The sequence below is a fragment of the Sinocyclocheilus rhinocerous genome, unplaced genomic scaffold (genome assembly GCF_001515625.1).
Source record: "Sinocyclocheilus rhinocerous isolate Xijiao unplaced genomic scaffold, SAMN03320098_v1.1 scaffold4545, whole genome shotgun sequence".
In the NCBI taxonomy this organism is placed as follows: domain Eukaryota; kingdom Metazoa; phylum Chordata; class Actinopteri; order Cypriniformes; family Cyprinidae; genus Sinocyclocheilus; species Sinocyclocheilus rhinocerous.
Genome location: NW_015635030.1, coordinates 216,873 through 238,905, shown reverse-complemented (window position 1 = coordinate 238,905; position 22,033 = coordinate 216,873). Strand labels below are relative to the sequence as shown.

At 35.5% G+C, this 22,033-nt stretch overlaps 1 protein-coding gene and 1 pseudogene across 2 annotated transcripts in view; one reads left to right on the top strand and one right to left on the bottom strand.

The window, feature by feature from the left end:
* Window positions 1-4,595: 4,595 nt before the first annotated feature.
* LOC107746231 (gamma-glutamyltranspeptidase 1-like) lies at window positions 4,596-15,238 on the bottom strand (annotated as a pseudogene).
* A 3,803-nt stretch (window positions 15,239-19,041) lies between these two features.
* LOC107746205 (leucine-rich repeat-containing protein 75B-like) overlaps window positions 19,042-22,033 on the top strand; it is a 30,703-nt gene continuing 27,711 nt past the window's right edge. The window contains exons 1-2 of one of the 2 annotated variants that reach the window (XM_016560325.1): window positions 19,042-19,182; window positions 19,279-19,572. In XM_016560325.1, coding sequence (XP_016415811.1) covers window positions 19,291-19,572 — 282 coding nt within the window. In that variant the 5' untranslated portion in view covers window positions 19,042-19,182; window positions 19,279-19,290. Of the gene's footprint in view, window positions 19,573-22,033 lie in introns of both variants that reach the window. The other variant, XM_016560326.1, reaches the window with a different exon arrangement.

Below are 22,033 nucleotides of genomic sequence, written 5' to 3'. Positions count from 1 at the left end.
GGGGGGGGGGGTTTGTTTTGTTTTGTTTTGTTTTTTTGTGTGTGTGAGTATTTTAATTTTTTTTATGAACTGTATTTTTTCCTGGCCAGTAATTATGAAATTGTTAAGTAGCTTTTTTTGTAGACAAATTCTTTAGCTATGTGCAAAAACTGTCAGCATACACATTTTCAGATTTTGTACAAAGAAGCGCTTAACATCATCCAGCACTGTTTCCTATAAGAGCTAAGAGCGATTAACTTGAGGTCAATGTTTCTTAATGCACACATATCTTACTGAATCTATTCCATTTTTAAAGTTGTTACTGTAAATGTTGGGAAAAACTGTTTTATTAAAAAAATCGAAATGTGAACGTCACCAAACTGAATGAGATACTGCAATCATGAAATCATGTTAGCAATTATTGTTTTACTTGTTTATATGTTCTACTTTTCATATGCACTTTTTATATTTTCCATAATTGTATTTTTATAAAGTTTTTTAATAGCATACGTTGGTTGAACTTAAATCATAGATATTTTCTACTTTTCTACTATTTTTATATAGTTTATTGGAGCTGTTCAGACATTGACATTGATATTCAACATATCCACCATGTCCCATGATGCACCAGAGGACTATTGACATATTAACTGAATTACATTGAAGTGCATTTTTCACTTCATATGTCACAATAAATCCTTTCTAATGTCTTTAAATGAGTCTTTTATTTGACTTTTATTCTCGAAGAAAATGGTTTAAGTTTCGACATTACCCCCTAGCTGTCTGCTGTCCAGGCACAAGCTCAAATGAGACCGTGAATAAATCATGAAGACGGGAGAAGTTAGTCCACAAAGCATAATGTGATTAAATTCAGTTTTATGTGTGTTCTCAGTGAGCTGAATGCAACCGGCTTTCCCTCGGAGGGAAGAGATATGCATTATTAAAACATGCAAATGATCCTTATTCACGCAACTCCCACTATGGGGCAGGAGGGATTAATTCGTTCCTCTTGTTCTTTATACTCCGGTTAATCACGAATCATAACTCTTACCTCATTTTTGTTGTTTCTTGCACAAAACAGTCACAAACGTAGTTTTTTCGTGAGCGTTTTCCACCCTCTGAAACAACGGTATGTGTCCACACTGGCGCGAAAAACTCCCGCTCAAAACGCTCGACGAACGACGTTGCCGCTTTGGGGGCGTGTCTAGAAAATGTACGTACAGCGAATGCATATAGTCGACCATTTTTAGTACACGGTCAACAAAATCAGATACCAACAGCAATATACAAGCACGCTTTCAGCTAAAAAGATGCAAACTTTTGTTTCCAAATTTTCAAGTGTATATCCTGCCAGTTAAATACATTTTTATTAATCCAGCCAGTCTAGCAATAGTAGCCCAGTCAGGGAAGCACTGTATTTTTTCTTACAGGAATTTTGAAAAAGAGGCTGTGAGGAATTTTAGAACAGTGTTCAATGTATTATTCTGTTGTTTAACAACATACCGATTGTTCAGCTGATGAAACGTCTTTAAAGGAATTCAGTTCAGCTAAAGAAACGTCTTTATGAAATATGTAAGATTTTCGTAATAAAATATCCAAAAACCACTTGCACATTGTTATATATTTCATGCAGTTGTGCACTTATGTTATACCAAAAGCTCCCAAGGATTGGTAAATCCAGAGAAATTCCAGTTTTAAATAATGACTCGTCCTGGTTCATTGTCGCCTATCAATTATGTAATATCCGCGCTATCGGTTTCCGCTTGTAGAAACTATGGCAACACACGTGGACAAAAATGCTGCTGCAGTTAAACTACATCCATTATGGCAGTCGCGAATAAAATGAAAATGAAATGAAAAGTGTTTCATAAACAACAAAGTGCAGATGTACGTATGATGTAAGTAGGAGATTCATTCATCAAACAGTGTATAGACAGCTTTACTGATTATAAGGGGACTTTTTTGAGAATGCTTAAACTCCCGCCAGACTGAAGTCAGGCATACTGTTCTTTGACAATGTAACCTCGCAAAAGATATTTGCGTTTTGCGAGGGAACGCAAATATCTTTGCGAGGGAACGCAAAAGTTTTGCGAGAGAACGCAAAAAATCTGACAAATATTTTTTCCTCCCACCCCAAATTTTTTCACTCAATCTGATTTTTTTCCACCACCATGTCCCTTTAGGGGCTCCGTAGAATTGTGAAAATACATGATACAAGGACTTTATACTGTGACTGCTGTTGTAAAGACTGTAAATATCCCTCACAGACTTGTTTTCATTGATGTTAAATTCAATACAGCATCTAACCTTACTAAGGTCTACGAAAGTGCACAAATGGCTTTTAGTAACTAATTTAAATATAGTAATATGTGACATGAGCGCATTAATTTTTTCCATAAGTTTTTCCCAAACCAGTCGCTGTATGTTAATATGCTCAGGTGACATCACAACTAGTTTGATCATGTTAAGGTGTGGTTAGGGTAATTTGAATTAGCACAATATGGAATTTCACACAAGGGTGGAAAATTTCTCTACAGTGATTTCATATCAGGTTCAAGAAAACTGCTTGGTTTGAAAGTGACTTCTGTGTGAACTGTGAGCATCATGCATCATTACACTGTTGATAATAGACAATGGATCTTTTTTGCCTCCAAATTTTGCCGGGGTTGCATTTAGGCTGAGGTGAATATCATTTAAACTCGATATTATTTGCCATAACCTTGCAATTTGTTGACTGGATGTGAATGCAGCGGATACCAGCTGTCCTCAACCGCCATGAAATCATTAGCAGACCAATGTCTGAACCTACCGTCTGGGGCTGTGAAGTCTCAAACTGTTCCACCTCAAAAATTTGACTAAAAGTCTGGGCTGTGCTCTGGGCTAAATGGTGGCGCCATTGTAGCGACGAGTGCCATGTGACAGGGCTTTATTGTCAGCCCCTATGGGAGGGCCGGGAACAGTGAAAGAGCCTGACCTTTTCCTAGCAGCATGAACCCAACAGCTCTCAAAGCCACCCAACGGGAACAAATGCCCCCGAAAAGCACAAGACAATGCTAAAATATTGGCAAATGAAGAGGCAGGGACTCAAAACATGTCTATGTACTTGCGTCGAGTTTGCTTTATGAAAACATGATCTAAACTGACTTCACAACGTGACCTTTAATAACAGCTATGATATGAGCCACTATAATAACGACAAGCTTTGAACTTCTGTTTAAAGTGCAAATCAGCTTTCCTTTCTGGAGCGCAGAGGCTGAAATATCCCGTACTGACTTCACAACGTGACCTTTAATAACAGCTATGATATGAGCCGCTATAATAACGACAAGCTTTGAACTTCTGTTTAAAGTGCAAATCTGCTTTCCTTTCTGGAGCGCAGAGGCTGAAATATCCCGCGTCTGGCCTCAAAACTGTGAGTTACTGAAATAAATGGGTCACATAGGCCACAAAAATTGAGACATTTTAGCATTTGATGGCTGTAAACAAGAAAACTGCATACCAATTTATTTGGTGTTAGCTATGTTTGACCAAGGTAATATTAGTGACCGGATGCTAATAGCATCAGGCATTGGTTAGCATAAGAATTAGCATCTGCAGGTATACCACTTCCAAAATATTTAAAGGGCACAGACAGTATTCTGCACCTTTGTAGCAGTTTATATTTTAAGCATTTTTTTCCAGAAAATCCACAATGTCCACATGTATAAGGGTGCATTATGGTTAGCTGTATATTCTGACAAAATAATTTTTATTTATTATTTTTTTAAATTAACACAAATAAATTAAATCACAAATATTTCATTTAATTTCATTCTTACATGTTTTTGGTTTGGAACACATTACTTTTAATTATTTATTTATTTATATATTTATACAATATATACATACAAACACTGGTGAAAACATGAATGATTTACATAATATCATAAATGAGGGAAAAAACATAAATGGGGGGGGGGGACTGTTTAGTAATGCACTATGCCACTTCAAAGTCTTATTTTGCTGCACATTTTTCAAATTTCCACAAACCAGCCAAAAAGCATTAATATTCAGAATATTTTAATTTTGAGAAACAAATCAACATTTTGCAATTGTATTTATACTAATAGTACTTCTAATAGTAATTCCTGCATTTGGATGCCATTTTAATTCAGCCACTTTCACAATTTACCTCACAGCTGCCATTTTAGGGGGAAAAAGAATCAATAATTTTAATAATTCATTCTAATAATTCAGTTTAAATAATAACATTTAATAATTCATCACTAATCGTTAGCCAACTAATTACATGGTTTTATACACTGTATATTTTTTAGACTTGAATAATTACTTGAATAATTTTGGACAGCAAATTGTTTTGGGTCCCACTGACTTCCATTGTATGGGAAAAAATGACTATAGAACCCAAGGGAACCCAAAACTGTTCGGTTACCAACATTCTTCAAAATATCTTCTTTTGTGTTCCACAGAAGAATGAATCCATAGAGGTTTGGAATGACAGAACTGTTATTTTGGGTTGACTCTTTCTTTAATCTAATAAACTGAACGTACATTTTATCAGTTACTTTCTACAGTTCAGTATAAGTTTAAAAGTTTAATTAAGGCCTGTTTATGTGATTTATCTCTGTCCCCTACAATTTCAGCATTAATGATGCTGCTTGATGTTAGGCCGGCGCCTGTGGGTAGGACCACATACTCGTGGGACATTAAAACGAGCATTTCAACTCTTGTTCACGCTTCAGCTCTTATTAGAAGCTTGATTAAAACTTCCTCCCCTGAGATGCTCCTGCTAAGTCTTGAAAAAAATGTTCTCTTGCCAGGATGTAAATCTCAGTACGGACAGAAGTCATGCTAGAAAGTTCATAATCGCCATCACAACATGTTTATTTGCAGAAATAAATACCATACCACCCCGCAGTAACATCTGTAGATCTGTAGAGATTTTGATTAACTGATGTCATTGGAAGAAACAGCCGAAGAATGATGTTGTGTTTCCACTGTGAGTGTATTTGAATGTGTTTTATTCCTCTTTTACTGAATATGGATTGTGTAGAGATCAACATTACCGGAGCTTTGGATTGTCCGGAGCTGATTCGCCTGTAGGATCTCTGATGGAGGCACTTGGTTGTTTCAGAGCAGCATGAGGGGAAAGTGTCCTTGGAGTCTCGAAAGTAGCATCTCCATTGCCTCCAGATGGACCGGAGACTCGGATCGCTGAGTCGGATGTCAGTACCCAGCTGCATATCCTCCCTTACGGGGGTCTGACTCAGCGCTGAGGCCAGCACTGTACCGCACCACGGCCTGAACCACTGCGCCCATGGACTTCAACACCTCTATTACATGGTTCTTCGCGGCAAGACCCTCCAAAATGGCCTGTGGGATGATAGTGAGTGGATTGTGCTTAGCCGAAACCACATGTGTATTCAGAACAACCAAAGAAAATATCAAGAAAATATCCGGGTGATGTTTCACTCCAACATTAAAAGAAACTGTGGTTACGATAATTTCATTTTAGGGCAAAATGTGACCACTCAACACTCAAAAACACTCACCTACACTGTAAAAAAAATTTAATTTTACTGGTAAAAATACAGTAAAAAAACTGTTAATTGATTAACATTAAGTTTCCTTACTATATAGAGTGAAAAAAACTGTAATAAATGTAACAGTACATTTAAATACTGTTACATTTTCAGTTTTTGGAAGTAATAAAGAATAGGATATCTTATAATTTACAGTAAAAAAACAAACAAGTTGACAGTCCCTGTGTGACAGCTCACATTTGATTGTTTTTCATCGAACCAACTGTTTATTCTTAGTTTATTGATTTGCATGTTTATTGCATTATTTTAGTGTTGTGTGTTACGAAGACGGTGTTATGTATTTTTGTGTATAACTGTCTTCTAATATTTTTCTAATGATCTTCTATATATTCATATTTACCTCAGCTTGTGGAAAAACTGCTTGTGTTGAACTTTGATTCATCATGTGGCTTTCTAATTACCACCTGTGTTTTTATGGTGGTTGTCAGTGTATTATAAAGGTACTTCAGTAGATTTGGATATTAACATTATATCAGTTAATGAAATATCTTTTTTTTTTTTTTTTTACTGTAAATTTACATTCAATCCGGTAAAGTTTCGGCAACGACAGCTGCCATTTTTAACCATAAAATATCTTTTTTTTTTACAGTGTACAACACAGAGGAGATGTTGTACACTATCTCAGTCATATATCTAGTCATATTGTTTAAAATGACACCTATATAATATTGATTCACCCACCTTGTCAAAGTCAGGCTCTGCTTGCGTGGTGTTTGGACTGAGCTGATTGTGAATTCTCGGGTCTTCTATCGCTTTCTTCAGGTCATAGTCAAAGAACAGTGCATTTAAGATCACCTGTGCAGAAAATGTCAGTTATGTATGAGTTGATAAGGTCTGAACTATGCCCAGCACAACTATCTAGACTAAAATAAAATGAAAGTGCACCTCGGCCACTGCTGTGGTGATCTTTGTTCCTCCAGAGGCTCCAACCACCATTTTAACCTTATTGGTTTTGTCTAGCAGAATGGCAGGACACATAGAAGACATGGGCCTTTTATCTGAGCAAAGATGAGAAGCAACAGAGTTACCAAACATTTAAAGCAAAATCTTCAAAGACACACTGAAGTTCATGGCTGTGTTTGAAATAATGTACTAGCGTTATGCATACTGCATAGTATACATAGTATAATGGTTACTAAACAGCATAATGTAATTGTGTAAAAATTGTAGCGCCATTAATCTCAGAAATAAGCATGGTTATTTTGCACTTTTAATCCAATTCTGATCTTTTGAACTCACTTGAAAAAGTCGAGAATGAGAAATGAAAATAAATGATTACATTTATTTATTTAAAATTATTATCATTCCACTTTATTATTGTTATAATAATTATTATATTTGATTTTTATATGAATGTATTTGATATATATACATTTAAAATACATTTAATATAATTTAATATTTAAGCAATATTTGAATATTAATTTTGCAGTCATTTTAAAGTAGTAATTTGAATATTTTATCTGAACTCTTGCTTACTATTTGTAAAAAAAAAAAAATATTTGAAACAGTATATTGCCGTTCATCTGAGAAATAATTGCACTTATTTTTCATTTTGAATAAAAATTTTGATCTTTTGAACTGATTTGAACAAACAAAGTATGATATGTTAAAATTATAATAATAATTATAATATTTGATATTTATAATTATATATTTGCTTATTTACATTTAAAATATTGATTCTATTTAATATTACTATTTTAAGTTATTTTGTATTATTAAATAAATATATAAACTAAATATAACATTTTTATTTAATATTTGACTATTAGAGTAGTAATTTTTTATATTTGATCTGACCTCTTGCCAACAACAAAGTCTCAGTAATAAATATTAGGTAAAGGTGAGATATTCTTAACATGTCAATTTTTACTATAACTAATATTGTGGTTTTTTATAATATTGTTGTGGCTTTATCATATTTTTGTTACAGTGATTTTACCATATGTAATGATGTTAAGAAAACATTGTGCATAAAACTCTAAAATCAATGTAAAGTATGGCTTCACTTGGCTTGTAGTATGCATACTACAAAAACAGCATGAGTAGTATGGTAGTATGTTATTGCCTGAGCTGTGGTCATGTTTTCTCACGTGGGACGATGAAGTTGTTGGGAGAAGGAGGAACTCCAAAGTTATTAGTGATCAAGGGAGAACTGAAGTCATCCATCTCGTTGTTCAGTATAATTCCTGTTGAATTTGACATAAACTTGGAGCCAAAACTAGGAGAAGAGAAAGAATACGATTCCATTTACAAATACTGTATTATTATTATTATATAATGTTAAATATTCAGTTCTTGTTAAATGAACTTCTATCCCAGCTTACGTAAGCCAATCATAGGCTGATTTTGCTGTAAGGTGTAAACTCTGTAACTAAATAATGACAGAATTTTGTCATTTTTTCTATAAATATCTAATTAATGTCTGAATCAATATCCCTATAATGCATAATAGATAAGACGCTCCTCTTGGCATACGCAAACCGGAACGCCTCTACTATGCGATGATAGGTGAGGACTTTATTTTCAGTGGTGGAGACACTGTCTGAACTGAAGTTGTAACCTGAGGAAAGAGAATGAGTTCTCACTTAGATTCACTACATTCTGTGATTACTCAAACATGCTAACTGTTGTCATATAAATGGCTAGAACTGCCAATCATCAAGATGACTGCCACAGAAAGATCTTCAGAAGCCTTATGTGAGGAGCTACCCAGCTAACAGAGAACATCACAGAACTTTGGCTAACGTTCTGGCAAGGTTCTCTCAGAGATACGAACGCTCTTCCAGTAACATTAATAGAGCGCTCATTCAGAGTTACCTGGGCTTTAATAATGTTATTTACGTTATTTATACGTTATTTCTACATCTTGGAACTTTTTATTTCTGAAAAGTGGAACGTTCATCTAGTCTTTTTTACATTTTATTATTTGTTTCAGAATGTTCAGAGAACATTCAAAAGTAACGTTCCCATAACGTTTGCAAAATGATACAATGAAATTTTCGCATAACATTAAAAAAGTTCTAAAAACATTTTAAAAACTGGATGTTATGAATGTTCTGAGAATTTTTTTTTTTAGCTGGGTAATCAATATGTGGTTATTTATTGTGATGTCAATGAAATGGTTTTCTTCAAAACATCTAATTTGTGTTCCATAGAAGAAAGTAATTCATGTGTGTTAGGAAAAGACATGAGAGTGAGTAAATGGCGACGTCCTTTTCATTTTTAGGTCAACTATTATTTTATCATTGGACAACTGACCCAGTTTTAGTGTCTGAAAACTTCCCAAATTGTCTCGACCATTCATGCCAGACATTATTTGAAATAATTGAACAATTATGAGTGATTCACCATGGAAGATGTTTCATAACTACAGAATAAATTAAGCTATATTGTGAAAAAAAGTGCTAGCAGTGTTTATCGACAGCCATGCCTTGTCTGGCTGCAACTTAATGACTAAGTATCTCATCAGTAAAGCTACAGAGTGGGTGTCTGAAAAAGACCAAGACACAGAGCTGTGGAGAGCGTCCAGCTCGCTGCAAGAAAGCAAAGCTGATGAATCTCAGATGACAGGCTGCTTCAGAGTATCCCCTACTGGTGGAACCCCAAGGAAAGGGTCGGAACAGGCTGACTGCATGGATTTTTCCATGCTTGGTTTGTGTCCAATTAGTGGCAAACAGCCCACGTTAGTGTTGGTGTGAGAGACAGGAGGACAGGCGCGAGGGAGCGAAGGGTGAAGGGATTTTTAATAGCTCATAGCAAAGAAAAGTTGGGACATTCTGAGGTCTCATCCTCCCCCTGACACCATTCACATGAGGAAACAGTTAAGAACATTAAAGATTGACTAACGGTCATCCTGTAATCAGTATCAACTAGATGCTTCCTCTCGCTGCTAAAAAGAGACCAACTTAGATCAGCGTTAATTTTCATGCTGATCCACATTGGTTTATATGGTAGCTTGTTTTCACCTCAGAGGAGGGTCGATTGACCGATAAAAATTGTCATTATAATAATACGATAATAATCATTAAAATCTTTTTTGATAACGCAAAATGCAGTACTATGCAAGATTTATATATTTTTTTATTTTAAAAAAAAGTTTACATTGTGAGATATAATGTCACACTGTGACATAAAAAATTACAAGTGTGAAATATAATGTCAGATATAAGCCCTACACCTATGTTTTAATTGTGCCACAAAAATAAATATACTGTTTATACAAATATAAATGAAAGTATTTTAATGTAAAAAAGACACACATTACCTTTAATTACTAACCCAGGGTAAAGTATTAGAAACATTAAATAAGAGGATTTTGTTCATCTCAGGGCTCCAGACTATGGCTGAAATGACCACAAAATAACATAACATAATAAGCATATGTGCACCAATAATTTAAAATCCAGCATGGAAAGCTTTGTATGCATTCACAAGTCACCTATGCTCTTGTTTGAGTGTGTACCAGTGTTTCTTGCACACAATAAACAGCGTGAGCTGTGACGTCTGATTTGCGAATAAATGACTCTTATGAACTGGTTCTTTTAAATGAGTGACTCAAAAAAATTAATTAAACAACTTTGAACTCGCTAGCGAGTGAATCATTTTTTGGATATGTTTAACTCGAATTAACAAAGAACCTACTATAGGTTTGTGAGACTTCTATTTACTGACTGGTTGATCATTTGGCAATGTGTACATAAAAATCAATATTCAGTTTTTAATAATAGTATTTTTTAATCAAATATCTAAACCACACAAAGAAATTATATTTGTTTTAGGGTTATTTTAGTTAATTAAAACTAAATCCATAAAGAAAACATTTTTGTTACTTGAAATAAAATAAACATAACTGAAAAAAAAAAAAAAAAACGTACAATGTTTTATTCCAGCTAGTTGTCACAGCAACATTTCTCATTTCTCAACTTGATGTACTAAAATAGCTCAAACTAAAAAGAATAAAAACATTAAAAAATAACAAACAATACAACAAAATTACAAAAATGAAACTAAAATGAAACTAAAAATGGAAAATACAGAAATTAAAAAAAAAACTGTAATAGTATCTCAATGATACTAAAATAAACTATGGTTGGAACCATAATCAAAATTTTGGTTTTGTGTGTGTGTTTTTTTTCTAGCAGGCAGAAATATTCTTTCAAAACAGACTGATATTTATATTGAACATAAATTAAACAGATAAACTAGAAACAGTTTAGTTTAGGCTATATTATTTAAATTGTAGTCTATATATTAAACATCCCTATATATAAAAAGCAATCCATTTGTGTCCAGGATAGGCTGCCCAGTGTTTGAACTCTGTACCTACCGCTCAGGATGTTGAGTATCAGTGTGAGGACTGGGCCGCTGGCAGGCGCGTTTGGTGTCACCATTGTGTATTCACCCATGGTGGTAGTGAGGGGGGATTCATCCAGCAAGGGCTTGTAAACTCTCAAGTCCTCCAGAGTTATAATCCCCTCTGCAACACACACGACACAGACGCCTGTATGACGCATGATGCTAAGCAACTTAATAAGATCAAACCTACTGAGTTATTGATTTAGTCATTAATAACCAATTGTGTGCCATCCTTCAACACCTCTGCCTGGGTGGATTATTGGCAGCACTGCAGGAATTAGTGGGATGTGAAATATTTGGAAATCAATGAACCAAAACACCTCAGGCACAACAGAAGCTTAGAAACTGCACAACTTAGCATCTTTAACACACTAATATGGGCAGTCAAGTCTATCTGACAAGAAATAAAAAACGTGGCTCTACGCTTATTGTGATTTACCATAGCAGAACATATTCTTGAATCGATGTTTCAGGCAACCAATCAGATTTTGAGTTAGATTACCACGTCCAACCACGCTTTTGACTTAATTTAGTCTGTTGTCCGATAATGAGTTATTGATACCAAATAATGGAATAGACATATGTGTGAATCTAAAAAACCTGCAGCTTGGATGTCCCTCACAAGGTTCTCAGCGAGCAGTCCGCTGTAGAAAGCATCAGGCCCATTCTCTGCTATGAACTCGTAAGTTTCAGCCAGTTTTGTGAAGGTGATGGTGTCGTTTTCCTGCAGGATTTTGCCAGTGGAATCGCAGAACACAGAACTAAATAACCAAACAATAAGGAGAAAATGTTAGTGCATAAAAGTAGTGGTTAAAAGTAGCTATGCCATATTACAAATTACATTATATAAATGTTTTTATAATATGAAACCCCCTAATATCACCCCACTGTCATATCAAAGAGAAATTACTTAGTGCACCTTGTTAAAAGTAAGAATATGGACAGATTTTTTTGTATGTTTAACATCTTGGTTGAAAATATCCATGTATGCTCACCATAACATCTTATTATCCATAATGATGTTTCTGTTTGAGTTAATGGCACTTGCCAATGCGCTGCCAACAGGAAAGCCCTTTCTGGCCAGTTGTATGCTTGGTAAAAACAGCTCTTTCCATGGAAGCTTGCCATGCCGTTTATGGGCCATTTCATACCCCCGAATCTCTCCAGGAACAGCGATAGACAAACCACCTGTGGATGAATTTTTACACACTTTATTCCATGTGGTACTATCTAAAACCACCAACAGATCTGAGACAGCAGACTTATTTTAAAGATAAGAAAAATAAAAATGCAGCAATTTCAAACTATATAAATAATGTGGCAGTTTATGTCAATACATTCTTGTGGCCATATGCGCAATGAACTGAAATACATTTCTGTCATGACAACTCTCGGAGGGATTGGCATGGTAATGTACATGACAATGTTAATGTATTTGGTCTTGGCGGAATAGATCTGCTACGCTGCTGCTGTGGCAGAGCAAGTACAGAGACTTGCTACTGCCAATACATCCACAACATGCTGCTGTGAGCATGTAAGAAATATTACTGCTGCATATATAACATACATGAAATAACCCCCATATAGCATACATGAATCACCTCGTAGCAGATCTATACAGGTGGAGCTGGGGAAGGTGGAGGGTTTCTGAAGCAAGCTGCAACTGCTACGGCAAGCACTAGTCATATATTTGAATGCTGAGCAGCGAGCTCATTGGCTACCGATACAGGAGAGATCCAATCAGCTGTGCCATGTGATAATGATGTCATTAGGTCAGATTGAGTTAGACCTACCAGACTGCGCCATCTAGAGTTTCATGCCAGAACTCTGTATTTTTATGGCTTTCCTCGAAAAGTTCTACATTAACCATATAGAGCCTGATCTGCTGTGAGTTATTGATTGAAATTGTGTTGATAGTTTTGGACGCTTATCTCTCCATGCTGGCACTGTATCACGAGGCCACTCATCGTGTAAATCCTGTTTCACTAATGATTTTCCCAGTTGATGTAATGTAGTTAATAGATACCTTTCTGGGAAAGTTCCGTACTATTTCCATACATGTCTCTGGTTGAATTTGCAGGAGCCGTCTCACGTGCATTGATGGTTTCGACTTTTCCTGCGAAATCAAATAAATAATCTATAAATATAAATAAATCCAAAAACATAAATAAATATAAAACATAAATAAGTAATAGAAAATAAATTAAAATATTAAAATGTGTGCATAAAAATAAAAAAAAATATTGTTTGCAAATAATGCATATATACCTATCTATATGTATATATACATATATTTTTAATAAATGTGAATAATATTAAATATTAAAAATAAACATAATATTATAAAAATAGATCTTTAAATTACATGCATAAATTCTTCATGCAGACTGGTATATATACAACTTACATTTTATATAAAATTATTTATATTAAATTACAATTATTACATTTATTTATGCAGTATAACAAATATACACACATATACATATACTGTATGTACACACATGTATATATATATATATATATATATATATATTAATTTAAAAACTGCATTATGTGCAGTTTACATGTTTGCATACAATTATTATTATTTATTTTTTTTAAAGTTGAGTGTTGATCATCTATTTAAAAATAAATAGAAATTAAATTTAAGTTTGGGTTAAGTTGTTAGGCCTAATTGTAACCTTATAATGTAAAAGGGCTCCCTATAGTTTTAAGCATAAGCTGAGGTCATATTTGTGTACCTTTACACCCCTAATATATATATATACACACACACACACACACACACATTACATTTTACATTATTTATAATTATTTACATTTTATATTTAACCAGTGTGCATAAAAACTAAAAAATAAAAGTTGCAAATATTATTAAATATAATATTAAATATTTTTTTTAATTAATTTTAAAAATAGATCCTTAAAATATGCACAGAAATTCTTTATATACACACAGACACTGCAGACTGGTGTGTCAGGTTGAATCAGACAGGAAATACTGACTGCATACCTGTTTTGGCATCATAAATAGTGAAGAAGAGCCCTCCTCCGATGCCCATGCTGTGGGCATTCATCAATCCCACGCACAGCAGAGAAGCAATGGCAGAATCTACAGCGGAACCACCTCTCTTCAGGATATCCCTGGAGGACACACAGAGAGGGCATTTGCCATGCAAACCTGGATATATCATTTTAAATATCAGAATGCACCAACTAAAAAAAGAGTACAAATATACTACAAATATATTATGCATTGACAAAAAAGTGCAATATGTGTTTTCATTTTATTACAATTTATCTTTATCATTAGCATCTGTAGATTTTAATTACAGTACATCTCCAAAGTTTTTTTTTCTGTTGCACAAATCTGAGATCTATATTCCTAATGTTTTTACAGAGGGATTTGTTCATATATCATTCACCTGATTTATAAAACATTTCATTCCTTTATTCCTGGATCATGACAATATTTTCTGATTTATGGAGTGGTAAAAAGAGATATCCAAAATCTCCTCTGTAAAAACCTTCAACTAATATGCCTACAAAATGAAACAAGAATTTTGATCCTGGCTTTTTCCAGTGTTCAGATTTCTGTTCTGGAAATGTATGCAAATGAACGCCTATTTAATTAGGTGATGCCTAATTTGCATATTTACTTCACATTAATCAATTGGGAAGTATGATGATACATATTAATTAATATTTTTTCACCTCTGGTGTCGTGTCTTAAGGATCTATTTCTACTAGATGTGACCTTTAAAATGATGATCATTGGTGTGCTCAGTTTGATTCAGCGGTATTAAATAATAGTTTTCACTTACATAAAACCAATTAAAGTGGATTTCACTTCATGCAGCACATTTTTAAGTTACCTGACAAAACATTTTTACATTTTATCTTGGTTGGCTTTCCACAGAAAAATAGGTTACCTAACAAACATTTAGGTGTGCTCTTCATATGGCCTTCCTTACATCTTTGCTGTTTATTTACAAAAATATAAATTCTGATGTAAAGGGGTCTTAATGGATTCATTTTATTTCAATTGCACAAAAACTACAGGTCATAGATGGCAAAAAGTGAATGTGCATTTCGAGAGAACAGAGCTCAAACCTGCCGATCTCTGAGCACGTCCCAGCATCTGCTGCCACCGCTGCCTTGAAGTAACCATTTTCAGGTTCAGGCTCAGGAGAGGCCTTCTTGCCCTGCACCGAAAAGAAAACGGCCAAAAACGTGCCAACTGCAGCCAGCAGCAGCAAGGTGAGGCCCACCACAGTAGACTTCTGCACCATTTTCCTGCAACATGCGACAGCAAATGTATAGTTTTCTGTAGCTGATGTATATAGACTGCCTGTTGATGTTTTTATGCCATCTTATCTGAAAGTAATCATATACTTAATTAATTTCACACTGTACATTCCTAAAACCTGGGTCAATGTTCCTATTTGCATATTTGCTATGTAAATGTCAACAATGGACTTTTCAGACTATAAAGGTAAGAATTAAACAGTCTTGGATTCGGACATGATCAGATGCCTTCCAAGGTAGGAAGGCATCATAGAGCTTTTTTAGATGGATGCCAAGGCGGTCAGGTAGAATTTGATCACTGACCCAGTTCGTTTGCTGGCTTCCATGGCTGCAAATACGCCGTGTTTTCAGCTGGCAACCCAGTGTGTTCAATTACTATTGGGTAAATTGGCAGTGGGCGGAATCACACAGACCAAAACAAAAACACGCATTCCGACACGGAACACACATTTCAAAAGTAGAATAACTGGCTGCAGCATTGTTTTTGGGAGTAACAAGTATGTGAACTTGAACACTGACACCTTAAATATGCAAATGAGAAAAATAACCTGGGTTCTAGCCATATAGTGTGAAATGTCAGCTTATGGATACCCAGGGTTAATTGTTAACTCCAGGTAAATTATGAGCAGCGGGAATCGTGACACAAGTTAACCCAGGATTCCCTTTACCTGGGGCTTAGAATTACCAAGGGTTAACTAGGTGTAAAAAGCCATTAACACTGCTTTGTTTCACACTGTACAAGTTTGACATGAAAATGTGTGGTCAACACTGCAAAAGCAGGATTTCATAACCACCGCCTTTAAATTACAAATGTTTAACCTGGGGTTAAATGTGGGGTTTTGAACAACAATAGCCCAAGGTTAAGCACAGTGTGAAATGCCCAAACTGAAACAATCAAGTGAACCTTCAAGTGAAACTGAACACAATGAATTACTGAATTTAAACAAATAACTGCTAAGTGAAATGAAAAGAACATGGACTAATTGTACCTAACAGATAAGATAAATGGGGCTTGTGTATTATCATATAACCATGACCTGGTCATATTAACTTTTGCAATCAATGATTGTACAATGTAAGTTGTGCTTAAAGGTGCCCTTCAACCGTTTCTAACCATTATGTAACACAACATAATTCATAAAACAGAATACTAACAGCAGATCTAACAGCTGGAGATTGAATACACTTACAACGTTTTCTACTTTCTGGCTAAATACATAGTCAAGGCATAATTGCAAAGAATATGCATTAAAAAAAAAGCATAATAAATTGTTCTCGGTTAGTTGGCTGTTAGCAATCCTCTGAGGAAGATTGTAGCTAATCAGGATTCTCCATTACTGCTGTTTCTAGTCTAGTTTTGCTACTAAAATGATAGTATTGCTCATTTGATCATTATACACTTGCTTTGGTTCCCAGTGTAAATGAACTCCTGATTCTGTATCATTTGAGAACAAAATGAGCACTATAAAGAATAACAGAATGCATCCTGGCTTTTTCTTATTCTACATTTTATGTTGCTTAATGTAGCTTTATGTATCCCTGCCAAAGGCAGCAAGATTTCATGCATTTATAATTTGAAAACTTGGAATAAAAAAAGCCTTGTATGAAGTGAAATCCTCCTCAGAAAAGCGCCTTTTCATAATTTCAAAGCCCTGCTACTGTCCACATTAAATCCTGTCAGACTGTGCTGTGTGTGGGAACGAACTGCAGAACATCTCAGAGAAACCTGCAGTGCCTGCAGCCAACAAAATTAAACCCACCACACAAGTGACTAGAATTTTCTCACACACACAGAAAACATTGTGTTATTTCCTCCTACAAATCGCAACAAAAGAGCATAAATTACAATCCTCAGAGTTCAGTGTGTGTTCCAACATAAAAGACACAACAACGGGAAGGATGCTGCACAACATTTCTGCTTTTTCTCATATTTTTCTCCTTGCTTTGTGTGTGAAAATAATCTTGTGATGATTCCGTTAATTTCATAACTCATGAGTTTAATGTACATTGATGTTTGAGTATAGGGAGTATCACCTACCTAAAAACTTCACAGGCCTCTTGTAGAGTCACCCATAGAATGAGCCTCCTTTCCGCAGGCTGACTGAGCCAAAGCTGTGAACCTCTGGCTCTCAATGTCTAACTATAGCCATCAAACTTTAACCAAATCACACCGTGAAATCATCCATAATTGTTTTATTGACACTGCAAAGGGCACAGGTTGAGTGGTGATGGTAAACCCACCCGTGCCACAATCACAGCAGAATGACGTCTGCAAAAAACAACACTAGCAAACTTTTCACAGCTACATGGTGCTTTTTGTTGTATCACTTGTATTCACGCATTTAATCTTTGAATGGTTAAGCCGTTCAAGTTGTAATCTATTATATTTGCCTAGTTCTAGTGAATGATTAACTATGGGAAGTTAATGTTCCATATAATGTAGACATCAAAAAAAACAAATAATCAACATCTAACCTGTTTACTGGTCTAACACGCCTCTTCAATGCCTTTACTCAACACACACTTCCAGTGAACATATCCAAAAAAACACCATGGTACATGTCCAGAAATCCAAATATCTAGATTTTGAATCATTAGATGTCTCTGTACTATTTTTTTGGCAGTTATATGATTTAGCTACATAAGGAATGATTTGTACTGTGTACATTTTGCTGCTAACAGAAGTCTAACCATACTCTTTAAACTAGCCTACTGGTGGTACCAGGGGCGTAGATTACGCGGGGGATGCGGGGGACGTGTCCCCCCCACTTTTAATATCACGTAAATTCGTCCCCCGCACTTTTTTGGGCAAGTGTGTTCGCATAGAGGTTTTCAAGAGCCGGTGTGAATAAATACAGATTTAAATTCAAAGAGATAGGATAGTCTGTGCATGATCTGATGTTTTATTCGGACCCAGAATAAGGCGAGATGAACATCACAGAGCGCAAAAAAAATACTCAAAGCCGGAGGGGGCATTTCTGTCCCCCTCACTTCTGAAATGATGGCTACGCCCCTGGTTGGTACCATGTAAAAATCAAAACGCCATCTTTGGTTAATTTCAGTAGGCCTATGCGTTTACCAAACTGCTTTTTTTAGCCTACTTAAGCTTAGTTAAATAAAACTGATTAATAACTGATGAAGGCCGACACGAGAATCATTTTCACAGCAACTAGTCGCGTGTTCGTATTTCCTGTCGACTGTTCAGAATCGCAACTAACCTATTCGCGAGTGAATCACTGTACTGAATCGGTTCTTTACCATGATTCAAACGATCTGATTTGATTCAGTCTGAAGCATTCGGACGTCTCACTAACACGCCGAATTGTTTGGAGCGGGTTTTTCGTTAAAACACATAGCCTACAGAAAACAAAAAGAAAATGCATCCTATAGTTTCTGTATTAAATTCAGCACCTTCATGCGAAGATTAAGATTAATCTGTGACAGATTAAGGCATTAACGAAACATTTAAATGCATCTTTTCTGAACAACCACGTACCATTTTACATCTTTTAATACTGTCATTCAATAACAATGTTTTTTTGTGTGAATCACTAGAAATATTTCTGTGAAATTGTTCGTTTTATGGTTGCATTGATGGTTACTATTACAGAATTTTTAGTAACCCGATACCAATACAGTAGCCTACGTGCTGAAAGGACAGAAAGGGCTTCCCAACATAAACACGGAGCTGTTGAAAGTGGGCGGAGCCGTGTCTCCTGTAAACACATGTGGAAATCGAGCGCTCTGATTGGACAGCGAATGAGATATGGGCGTGGCATGTGGGGAAGCCTGGAAGAACACAAACACAGCGAAGGTGCACAGGGGCAAGAGAAACGCGGAGAAAGTGACATTTAAATTATTTCGTGCGCTCAATCTGAATTTTACTTGATCAGTTTGATTCTACACGAGCAACTGAACACGACGAAGTGTAATTATGAGCGCGCACTCACTAAAGAGAGTTTATAAGGTTTACTTTACTCATGCTTTATGAAAATAATCTTTGTATTATTTGATACTGAAATAGGGAAGTTGAAGCATGGGCTCGAAGTTGACCAGACAAAGTAGTTTGGACAGCCAGGCGACTTTCTTTCGGAGGGGTCGACAGCATCATGAACGGGATGTGGAGAAGAGGAGAGGAGGAAGAGGAGAGTTTTTATTCAGTTCACTGATGCTCAAGTCCGACAAGCTCCCCGGAATGCTGCGCAAATCCAGTCCCAGCCCATATGTCCGGAGAGTAGCTTGGGTTCGGGAGATCCAAACCCTGCTGAAGGAGCAGAAGGTGGAACAAGCCATCCGTGTGTTGAAACTGCTTAGAAAGGTACAATACATCATTTATTAATAAAGCAGATTATCTAGTTCTTACACAGAACTACAGGTTGTTGTTGCTGCTGCTGCTGCTGCTGCATGATGTTTTCACCTGAGAAAAGAAAAATCACGAATGAGATCTCTTTAATATCTCAATATTTTAATCCTACCCTGAAAAAAGAAACAGAAATTTCAGAGTCTCAAACTGCGATCATATACCAAAGTCTGCAATAGATCTCTTTAATATCTCAATATTTTAATCCTACCCTGAAAAAAGAAACTGAGAAATTTCAGAGTCTCAAACTGCGATCATATACTAAAGTCTGCAATGAAAAGTGTGAGGTTTCAACACGAATACAATGCGAAATAGTTCTAATAAATTCGTACAATAACATTTTATCTGGCTGTAATAAAGAATTATATGAACTAAATTATTTGAGCTAAAAATGTTACAAGTCTTACGAAACTACTTTGGAAGTACCATGGTACAGTGTTGGTAAAACCATGGTTTTTTAATATGCGCCAGGGTACTAAATGATTACCATAATAAACCATAGTATTTATAAGGTAAATTATTATTATGTGTATTATGGTATTTAACCTTTTCCAAAATAGAAGGTAATGCAATGTTACTTTGTTGTTAGTATAATAGTATAAAGATTATTGTATGAATAAGTATATTTTTATTAATTCTGTTATGTTGGCTGTTATCAGTTATAATCATATTCCTTTTAACTTCATACTATGATATAAACATGGGCACTCATTTGTATCTAAAACAGAAAAGTATCATGGTATTTCCATGTTTTTTCCCATACCATATCATCATTTACCATAGCATGATAGTAAGATTTTTGGGCATGCATATTTTTGTATTAGAAAACTCCTTAAAGTCTATTCTGTGTGATTAAATGTTTCCTCTTGGTTGATGGTAAAACAACTTAATATACATTTCTGATTCTCATATGATTCTCCATTGTGTTTTATATGTTTCTTTTTGTGCTGTATGTTAGATCATGATGGACAAACCACCTTATTAGCTTTTCTCTACATGACTGACAGAACCTGTCTCACATATTCTTCACAACCTAATCCCGGAAGCATCACAGTCGCTCAAGATTTTCCTTTACATAAGTGCTTCATAAATATTCTGATTTGCATTTACTGTAATTGTCAAAAAGGATGAGCTGGACTCCAAAAAAACTGGATGTCACATATTGCTCAGAGCAAAACCAACCTCTCCAAAGCTCTTCACGTGATGTCTTGATCACGACTGAAAGTTTTGATATCTGTTGTTGATGAACAGTTCAGCTCTTGAGGTCTAGGTGTAGTGCTCAAATATTACAGCTGATGATTGACAGGCAGCTCAGTGCTCCGTTAGTCCATCATTTTATCCTGATGGCGAATCAGATCTGTGCAGTAAGGTCACTGGTGCAGACTCATTGATCCAGTGTATGCTAATGGCAGCACCACAGTTCCAGCCTGAAGTGTTTACGAGAGAATCAGTACATATTATGGACTTTATGAAGGCATTGAATTGTGTTTATTGATTAGCTTGTCAAGAGGGTCCTCAAATCACAGGAACATCTCAATGTATGCAACCTGATGATGAGGGTCCTCCAGTTCCACCCTCAGTGGATAAAAGGTGCTGAGAAAAGCTTCTTTTATGCAACATGAATAATTTTAATGTGATGTTTTCTAGCTTGTTGAACATCTGGAGAGAGATTCTGGACATATAGATCAAAAGATAATTGGAACAGAATGAAATGATGGGAGATCTGATAGCTTGAAAACAGTCAATTGAAACAAGATCGTCAGAGTGTCTGTGCAGGACATTGCTATGTGGTTGTTAAGGTGTTCTGAGTTTTTTTAAAAACATTGTTATGAGGTTGCTAAGGTGTTCTGGGTGGTTTCTAGTTCTGGGTGTGCGATATTAACAAAAAATTGTATCTCAATATTTTTGGGGATTTCTTTTTTGATAATGAGAATTAAACAATGGTACCTTGGCTGGTTTAGGCCTGTCATGGATAAATAAATATGACACTAAAACTGCAAGTAGGTTGTGATAAGTCCCTTAAAGGGGTCATATGATGCTGCTAAAAAGAACATTATTTTGTGTATTTGGTGTAATGAAATGTGTTTATGCGCTTTAAAGTAAAAAAAACACATTATTTTCCACATACTGTACATTATTGTTTCTCCTCTATGCCCCGCCTTCTGAAACGCGTCGATTTTTACAAAGCTCATCAGTCTGAAAAAGCGAGGTGTGCTCTGATTGGCCAGCTATCCAATGCGTTGTGATTGGCCGAATACCTCAAGCATGAGACGGAAATGTTACGCCCCTCACATACTGCTGATGCCGTGTCCAGCCGGAGCGACGAGGCATAAACATTAAAACCCATTACAAACGAGGCATTCGTTGCATCCAGTAGGGACATAATTATGGATTATAATGACTTATACTCTCTTTTTAC